Genomic DNA, 10,042 nt, shown 5'->3' on the forward strand with positions numbered 1-10,042 from the left:
TCTATGACAATTTCCAAAATTTTTTTTATATGCTCTAATTTGAGAAACCAATTTTGCCTGCCATAGAAAGAAACTGATAGCACGATAAGTTCACGGAAAATAAAACAGCATTGCTCATTTCTGAGAAGATGGAGTTGCTGAGCCAGAGGAGACAAGCAAGGGTGATAGACAGGTCCAAGTCTTCATGTTTACAGCTGCCGAGCTGGGGGAGGAGTAGCCCCACGCCAAGCTAGGCTGCGTTTGATCCTTTAAGTCACAGGAGACAAGAATCTTCAGACAGAGGGTCCATCAGAAGGTTTGAGGCTCAGCTTTTCTTCCCTGATGACAGAGTTTGGGCAACTGCCTGTGGTGACTTACCCAGCACCTGCTTATGGGCTAGGCTCCCAGCAAACATCTCACAGGCTTAACTCTCACCCCCCATCCTCAGGGCAATTTGAGGAGATGGGTTCTTTGATATTCCCCACTTAACAGTTGAGGAAAATGAGGCAGAGACAGGCTGCAATTATTGCCTGAGGTCACAGAACTGAAATATACCAAAGGTAGGTCTGAAAGTCAGGCGTGCTGTTCCACAGCTTGGCTGAACAGCTTGCTTGGTAAGTAGGGACACATTTTGCTGGGAGTGCATCCGGGAGGGCTTCCTGGAAGAGGTCATGCCCTTGGTGAACCTTAAAGGATGGAGTGTGTCAGGCAAAATTTCAGGGAGGGTTCCAGAAAGAGGGTCCCGCAGGTCATCGTGGTGCTGGAGCCACCGACAGGCACAGGGTGGAGAGCGACAATTTCCAAATTTAAATAAAAAGTGCTCCATGTACATAAACTCTACCTGGGAGTGTCTCTGATTTAAATTATTTCTACATTCAATTTCTCTAAATGTTTCTGAAATCTCATAAAACTAAAAACAAAACCCAACCCCCTGATAACACTGAAATGTTTCTGTTTTTCCCAATGTATCAAACCAGTGTCTGTGGAGTTGACTTGTTTTCTGAAAAGGTGGGAAATGGTCCTCCCCTGCCTCACATCTGGGTCAGTGCCCGGGGCCCTCCAGGAGGTGAACAGTCCTACAACATGGACAGTGCCCTTCCAGTTGTCACAGAAGACACCCAATTTCCTCCCACTCATCTGTTTTCAGGGCTGCCTGAGGCTCCCTATATACCAGGGACTAGGCAGGGGAAGGTGATTTGCTGTCTGAGGACTCAGCCATAGAGCTGGCCTGGCTAACTCATGGGTTCCTGCAGCTTTAACTGTCACATCAGGTTAAAGGGTGGGTGTGGGGGCATCTCTAGACCTGAGGCAGAAGCTTATGAGATTTCAGCCTCCTTGTGGGAGGTGACAGGGAAAGGGAGGCTCCACATGTCTGGGAAATGCTGAGCCTTCTCCAGGGGAGTTGGGGGGGCGTAGGTCCCCATGAATGTTACTTTCCTACAGCGGATTCCAGCTCAGAGCACGGGAACCCTGTGGGTGGGTTCCCCTGAGCCCTGAGGCATGACTTGTGTCTTCTCCTGCCTCCCTGGTACTTTTCAACTGGCCAGTCTGTGATTGTGGATCTGTGGGACATCAGAAACCAGAAACCCTCCAACCTGAGCTTGTGTTACCTTTCCTGGGGATCTCAATGTGCCTAAATGCCAAGGCTAGTTTCTACTGTGCAGAGAGCATCACAGACATGGGTCTTGCAGTGACCAAGGAGGCTGGTGACCAAGGGTTCCCAGAAAGAAAGCCTGAGTTTGCGACTAGACCAGTCTTGACATTTCAGAGGTTTAGCCTGGCTCTCCTTTGTCACCATGGCCTCCTTGACACCCCTAACCTCTAGGAACAGGGTCAGGCTGACCATCACTGTTAGAGCTGATTAACTTAATGACACCATGAACTCCCATCTCTGAGGGAGTGAGAGAGGGATGTATCCCTCATGTTTCCCCCTCAAATCCATCCTTTCCATGTTTCCACTTTTATAAACCTCTGCTTGTGGCCTCTACTGTCACCGCTCTTAGAAAACCTGAGTCTCTTACCTTGGCTCATCCTCATGGGGTCAGTGACAATCACTCTTTCCCTCGCTGGCTTCCCAGTGCAAATAAAACCTTTGTCTCCAGAGGCTATAAGAGCTCCCCACATGTGGGTTGGGAATGATGAGGAATAGAAACGCAGCTTAGGTGACATGACAGACCCAAGTTTCCCCTGCCAATCCCCCTACATGTTGCGTGCACCTGGCCTGAGCTCTGTGAACTATTCCCTGACCTCCGAGAATCTGGGTCTTCTTTATCCTCAGAGTGTGTCCCCAGGGGACTCCTGGGTTCCAGGTGCACAAGAGCTCTCCCTATAAGGAGATGGCTCTGGGACTCCTCACACTTACCTTTCTGACATTAATCTCCATGAACCTGATTGTCTCCCCTCTCTGTTTCCATAGTTAAGATGATGCTGGAATGCACCTCAGTTCTTGGGAACTAAGGGATAAGAAGCACCACCCACACAGAGCTGTCATCTCAGCCAGCACCTGCCAAAAGGCAGCAGGAGAGCTTTTCTCTGCTCCCTGTTCCTTCCTGCACCACGATGGGCTCCTGGCCCTTGGAATTTTCTGTGCCATCCAGATCCTTAATCCTCCATTATTGGTGGGTGACCAAAGGTGAGAGGAAGAGTAACTGTCCAATAGGCAGACAGCGTCTGTCTGGCATGATCAGAAAGCACTTCCAGCAGTCTTTTCAGACAGAATATCCATCTCCATGTCTGCTTCTCAGTAGTTGATTGTGACAGTAAAGTCTGACCCTGAGGGACATTTGAGTTCAACATCTACAAGGCCTGGGTTTGGCTTGGCCTAGGACTGGTGCAGAAGGGAAGCGAGAGTGAAGCTCAACCATGGGTGGCCCAGGGCCAACTGTCCTGCCAGGGGTAAACTTTCTGCAGTATGGGTCCTGCAGAGACAGCTTGGGGAGGGCTGAGGCCCAAGGGTCATGTGGAAAAGCAAACTGAAGTGACCAGTGGGAGGTCAGAGGACAGGTGTGGGGCAGATGTGGTAATGGTTGTGTAGCATGAAGAAGAGAGTGTTCTTTGTGACCCATAGGGGGAAAAACTGGGGGGCCTAGATCAGTGAAAAAGAGAAAACAGGAGAGGACCTGAACTGTGAAGCCACAGGAGACCTTGGGAAGATCAATATCAACCATGTCAGTGTCCTGTCTCCTCTCTCCAGGGTCCCCTGTCCAATCAGCTGTCCCTCCCAGAGCCTCTAGGGGTATGCATGTCACATGCTCCCTGTGATCTCTGTGTAGCACCAGATCCCAGGGGCAGGTCACACTCTGTCTTCAGTGGGGCTGCACAGCCCAGCAGAGAAGAAAAGACTGTCTATGCCAAGAGGGAGGGGTAGGTGAGGATATTTGGGCATCTGGGCTCCAATAAGAACCTTAGGGAGCAGAGGAGAGGTCCTCCCCTCACCTGGACTCCTCCATTTCCTCCTCCCTCCCTCTGCTCACTGAGGCTCAGGACAGGTCAGGACTCAGGGCTATCTGAGGGCTCTGCCCAAGCCGGGGCCTCTGTCTCAAATACTGTTCCCTCACTCTGTGTCTCAGAATCTGACAGGAGTGTTTCCTCCATTCACCCAGCGTGGGATTAGAGAGTGCTGAAGCCCCCTTGAAAGGTGCTAATTGCTGAGAGAATGAAAACCAAAGACCCCATCTTGGCAAGGGAAAGCACTCCAAGAATAAGAGGAAAATTAAAAAGTAAGCTGAGTGAGTTGGAACAAAGAAAAATCAGCGAGTTTACATTTAAGCTAGCCATTGCTAGCAAGCTTCTTGCCTTTTCTGAAATTCTAGCCTGTTGGGGATACAACTTAAAAACACCCTGCTTGGTCTCTGAGAACTCTGAGGAAAATAATGGTCATAGAGAGACTGTAGCAAGTCCTAGCAAAAGACACATCTTCTAGGGTGTTTTCAGCCCATTAAACAGGCAAAGCAAATACCCATTGTGGAGATGTGAATTTCCCTGGGGCAGAGATCAAGGGAGTAGCTTGAGCCCTGAGATATGGGCAGAAGAGCTTATATCCCTTATTGCAGAGGAAGATCCTGTGTGGTGGAAAATTCCTCCCTTCCACCTATTCCTCAGAGGAGATTGATGCCAGTGGCATTTTACTCCACAGGAAATTAGCAGACTTTAACACCTCTAGAAATCTGTGTGTGTGATCTCAAGCAGGAGGCTCTCCCATTACAAGGCACAGATTTCACATTTCTGAAGGCTACCCTTACGGTTAATAATAATAACAGTGAGAGCTGGAATGCTCAGTGAGAGAAACTGCTGGTGTCTTTGTTCTCTCCCTCATCTTACCCTCTGGGCAAATAGACTTCAATCAAAGCAAAGTGGAGCAAACACTCTGGGCCATTGCCAGAAGCCCACAAGTGGGCAATGGACCCCTGAGCTCCCACCTTTAATTCTACTCTACGTCTCATGTCTCTTTCTTTATCGTAAATTCTGACTTCATATTTCTCCAGTCGGTTGCCACCAGTTTCCACAGGTCTTAGCAGACCCTGCCCCTGGTGTGGTAGCCTGACACTAATCTTCTCTTCTCAGTGCCCAACGAGGAGTGAGAAGGATCAGGAACCAGCATCCCTCCAGGGCCACCTCCTCTCACTCCCTCAAAATTGCACTCAGTGTCTGCATCACCCTGGAATGCATGTCTGGGTTGGACAAAATGCATTCATTCATTCACGTTTTTTTTCTGAGATCTGTGTCAGTGAGGACCTAGAGGAAGAGGGGTCCATGAAGTAGAGGTTGGGCCAGAAGACAGGTCCTGGCCACCTGCCAAGCAGGGTCTTCTCTGCCCAGGGAAGAGGAAAAGGAGCAGCTCCTGGTACCCTGGAGGGAGGGGCTGCCCTGTCCCCACTGGCCTTCCTCCTTTGCTGCCAGGGAGCTGGACAGGGGAACCCAAGGGAGGAGGCTGTGTGGAGACCTGGAACTAAGGTGTGTGGGGCATGGACTCTGCCCAGCTCCATTCTTTGTGGGAGGATACAGTGCACAGAGGGGCAGAGGGGACACATGGGTATGTCTGACACTGAACAGCAGGGGGTGATATGGGGCTGCCCAGCTGGAGACAAGCCACCTGCTCCCTGCTGGGGGCCTGGTGCTGCTCACTATCTCCTGGGACAGACTAGCTGCTTAATCTCATCCCCAGGGAGGCTCAGGCCATGCCCTGCCAGCCTCATTTAGAGAAGCCTCCGTGTCCAGGGCCTGGGGGTCACAGAGTGTAACACACCTCTTGGAGACAGGACACAATTATAAGAGGGACTTTACCTAACAAATACAATCAGTGTAAACTGGTTCTCTGTACCCTCAGTGAATCCCCAACGATAAAAAAAAAAAAAAATCCTTAGAAATTAGCTTTCCAAAGAAGTGAAAGGCACGCACACTACAAAATATTTGTGAATAAAATTAGAGATTCCTTAAATACATAAAAAGACATCTTGTATTCATGATTAGATGACTAAATGTTGTTACATTATCCCTCTGTATCCAGGGGGATTGTTTCCAGGACTAACCGTAAATAACAAAATGCACGGATGGTCAAGTGCTTATAGGAAATGTCATAGCAACCTCATTTAACCTACACACGTCCTAATGTACAAGTCATGTCTGTGTTATTTATAATAAGAAATAAAATGCAGATGGTAGGTAAACAGTTGTGCTGTAGATGCCTTTGCATTATTTGTGTTGTTATGTGTTTTGTACACCCTTGATTATGATTGGCCGAACACAGAGGTGGGGACCCTGGAGAAAGGGGGTGCAATTGACCTGACAAGCAATTCACAGACTGAAGATCTGTGTTCTTTTCTTCTTTATGGTGTTGTTTGCAGAAATAGAAAAGCTGACCCTAGAAGAAACCAGGGGCAAAGGGCTTGAAGCACTCACAGCAGTGTTTAAAGAAGGGGAAAGTTGTACAACTTCCACTTCACAATTAAAAACTCACTATAAACCTACATTGATCAAAATCGTGCAAAGCAGGGCTGTGGAACCCCGTGATTACGCGAGGCACTGCTGAGAGCTCAGAACAAATTATGCATAGTGGTTCACAGAACGTAGAAGGTGACACAGTGAGTTCTTCAGATCATCAGAAATATTACTGAGATAATTGGATCTATATCATATATACTAAAAATAAGAAGGAGGGGCACCTGCCTTATACAACACACAAAAGTAAAGCAAAGTGGATCAAAGATACAAATGCCATAGTTAAAACCAGGAAACACTTAGAAAAATATAGAAACAAATCTCAATGAACATGTGGATCTGACAATGTCACACCCTGTCCTTCAGTTCAACTTTTAGGCTGATCCACTGTTCACATCTCCTCAGCCTGCTCATGCTGTGAGGCAGAAATTCCTCATTAAAGATAAAAATCTGTCGATGGACACTTTGAATGAGACCAAGGGACATTTGTCCGGGCCATGCCCAGCTCAGGTTGGAAAGTCTAAGGTGAGATGTCAGTAGGGTGACAGTCCTAGGAGAATCCTGCTCTGTGACAAGACCAGACACTTGTGCTGTCAGGGGAGGCCGTGTGGGTATGGTCTGCTGTGTGAAGTGTGCCGAGCCAGAGTCGCAGAGGTTAAGCCAGCAGCTGAAATATGGAAGAAAGAGGAAGACTATTGCTCTTTCGGGCAAGTAGCAAAACTCTTCATTTCTCTCCTGCTTATATGGGGGATTTTTACTACCACACTGCACATGCAAATAGTTAATCTATAGTCTACCGACCTCTCAAGAATGCCATCTGGTGTCAGTAAATCTAACAAATACATGCATGGGATTTTCTAACTATAAGGTAAACATTAACGATACTGAAAAACAAGATGCCAGGTTTTGGGGAGTAATTGTTCCTGGTGACCTCAAGGCCAAGTCATATGCTCTGATCTTCTGCTTTCAAGGCCCTTCCAGGAAATTCCTCAGATATACAGATTCTGCCTGCAGAGTCTGCCTCCTACGTGACTGGCCTCCCAGTCCAAGTGGAGGAACATTTATGACAAAGTCCTTTCAATGCGTCTTTGAAAACGTCATCACAGTGACTGCTTCTGGTCCTTAAAGTCCTCAGGCTAGAATGGTCCTGAGAGAGAAGGCGAATGCAAGGGTCTTAATTAATTCCCATAACCATTGGCATCTTACTGTGGAGGACATGAGGGAACAGTTTGGAAACACGTGGAGCACAAAAAGCAGAATTTAATTATTCCATGTTCTAAAATCAATAGGAACATGTGAATCAGAGTTAAAAACAAAATTCAGACACCGTTCCTTTGGAAAGAAGCATCTCTCATGGTATATTTCTCACTAAGAGCAAAAGGAAGAAATCTTTTTTGTACATTAGTAAATTTATTAGCTTCCATTTTAATACAAGACGTATATGTGATGTAACATCTTTCAAAAATATTAACAATATAATTTTTTAAAGGAAGATTCTTATCTGTAATATTACATTTAAATCAGTCTCTCTGGCAATATATGTCAAACTTCCAACCCATGGTACTTCCCAAGGTGACCTTATTTATAAGACAATGTCTTTGCAGATGAAATTACTTAAGCTGAGATCATCCATTACTAGGGTGACCTCCTGGAGAGATGGGCCTGGTTTCCTAAAAAGGTGGTCGTGTGAAGACAGGGGATACAGAGAGAATGTCAGGTGCTGATGGAGGCAGAGAAGAGACTCGTGCAGCTATAAGCCAAGGGGCAGGAGAGAATCCAGGGGAGAGAGACACCTGCTTCAAGAGCAGCCTGGGAAGTGGGCTCATGGCTGAAGTGTCCTGTTCACAGTTAATGTGCATCTTTTTTCTTGTACAGTTTGTAAAGGAGACAACCCATCCCCTTAATGGGGGGTGAGCTGTGTGTCCTGTCTCCACTGAGGAGACTCAAATGAAAGACTGAGATGAGGTAGGAGCGGCCCTGAAGAGGAGCCTCGCTCTGCCCTTTGGCAGGGAGTGGGCAGTGGTCAAGGCCCTGGTGGGGCAGGAGCCTCTCCCAGGATGTTCTGGCATCAGGTCACAGACATGCTGGACCTGGACGTGGGCAGCAGGGGGCGATCTGGAGCTGTCACTGAAGGCTCTTTAGGGCTCAGCTGGGAAACCAGACACCTGGCCCTGGGTTCTGCCCAAGACTCTCTGGGGACAGTAACTGAGTATATTCTGGGACGTTGGGGAGGCTCAGAAAAGTCCAGCCCAACCGCCCTCCCAGAAGTGACACCCAGTCACTGTGGCTACACACAGGCCCAGGGAGGGTGGGCTGGGCAGGGCAAGAGCAGCACATTTGCATGCAGGGCCCCTCTCTCTCCTCTGAGGATGAAGGGGGGATAAGAGACACCTGCAGCGTGTCTGCCTCAGCAGAGCTCTGGGGTGTCTGCACCATGGCCTGGACCCCACTCCTCCTCCTCAGCCTCCTCCTTCACTGCACAGGTCAGGACGGTCCTCAGCACCCTGAACTCCCAGCCCACTTCCCACATCCATGCAAGGACTGTCCTTCCCTCCTGTCCTTCCTCCAGGTCATAATGGGTGTCTGTGTTTCCAGGGTCCCTCTCCCAGCCTGTGCTGACTCAGCCGCCCTCTGCATCTGCCTCCTTGGGAGCCTCGGTCAAGCTCACCTGCACTCTGGACAGTGCACACAGCAGCTATTACATGTATTGGCACCAGCAGCAGCCGGGGAAGGCCCCTCGGTACCTGATGTGGATTAGCAGTGCTGGGAGCAGCAGCAAGGGGGACGGGATCCCTGACTGCTTCTCTGGCTCCGGCTCTGGGGCTGACCGCTACTTGACCATCTCCAACCTCCAGTCTGAGGACGAGGCTGATTATTTCTGTGGAAGTGGTGACAGCAGTGGTTTACACAGTGACACAGGCAGATGAGGAAGTGGGACAAAAACCTCAGCCTGCACTTGAGCTTTCTCTATGACAATTTTCAAATTTCAAAATATGCTCCAATGCACAAATTCTACTTGGCAGCACCTTTGGTGTTTAAAATATTTCTATTCTCAGTTTCTCTCCAAATGTTTCTGAAGTCTCAGGAAAACCAAAAGCAAAACCCAAAGCCCCCTGATGACACTGAAATGTTGCCTGTTTATCCGAATGTGTTTGAACCACTGCCTGTGGGGCTGGCCTTGTACAGGATGTGGAAAATGAGCCTCTCCTGGGGGGGGGGGGGGACAGCTATGGGGCTGAGGAAGCAAACACCTTGTGGGAGGTGAGAGGGGATAGGGAGGCTCCACCTCTGCTTGGAAATGCTAAGCCTGCTCCAGGGGAGTTGGGGGAAGTAGGTGCCATGAATGTGACTTTCCTACAGCTGATTCCACTCAGGAATATGGGAACCCATGGATGGGGTTCCTTGAGCCCACAGGCACTAACTTTTGTCCTCCCGTCTCCTGCCTCATTAGAGCTGTTCGACAGTCCAGACTGATTGTGGATCTGTGTGATATCAGGGAAGAGAAATTCCCCAACATGTCCCTGTGTCACCATCCGTGGGAAGCTTATGTATGATTTGCCCAGGTCCTAAAGTTAGTTTCTACTGCACAGAGAGTGATGCAGACCAGGAGTCTGGTAGGGACCATGGAGGGTGGTGACCCAAAATTCTAAGATAGAAACCCTGACTTTGTGACTAGACAGTAGTCTTGGGGTTTCCGAGGTTTAGCCTGATTCTCCTTTGTCACCAGGGGCTCCTTGACACCTCTCACCTCAGGCTGACCATCACTGTTAGAGCTGATTACAACCCAGTGCCACCACAAACTCCCATCCATGGGAGAGTTACACAGGGATGAATCCCTCATGTTCACCCTCAAATCCATCCCTCCCCTGTCCCCATCTTGTACCAGCCTCTGCTCAGGTTGTGGCTTCTGCTGTCACTGCTCCCAGAAAGCCTAAGGCTCTGGCCTTGGCTCATCTTCATGGGGTCAATGAGAATCCCATCTTCCCTCCCTGGCCTCTCTGTGCAAGAAGAACTTTTGTCTCCAGAGGCTATAAGAGCCCCCCACATTGGAAAGGAGTATGGTGAGGAATAGAAATGCAGCTTAGACCGGACACACCCATGACCCCTCTGCCCAGCCCCCTGGATG

At 49.0% G+C, this 10,042-nt stretch overlaps 1 gene segment (V, D, J or C); it reads left to right on the top strand.

The window, feature by feature from the left end:
• Positions 1-8,232: 8,232 nt before the first annotated feature.
• Positions 8,233-9,068, top strand: LOC128584885 (immunoglobulin lambda variable 4-69-like). The segment is given in 2 exon segments: positions 8,233-8,399; positions 8,512-9,068. Coding segments are annotated over 2 exon segments (474 nt in total).
• Positions 9,069-10,042: the final 974 nt, after the last annotated feature.

The sequence above is a fragment of the Nycticebus coucang genome, chromosome 4, assembly GCF_027406575.1.
Source record: "Nycticebus coucang isolate mNycCou1 chromosome 4, mNycCou1.pri, whole genome shotgun sequence".
NCBI lineage: Eukaryota > Metazoa > Chordata > Mammalia > Primates > Lorisidae > Nycticebus > Nycticebus coucang.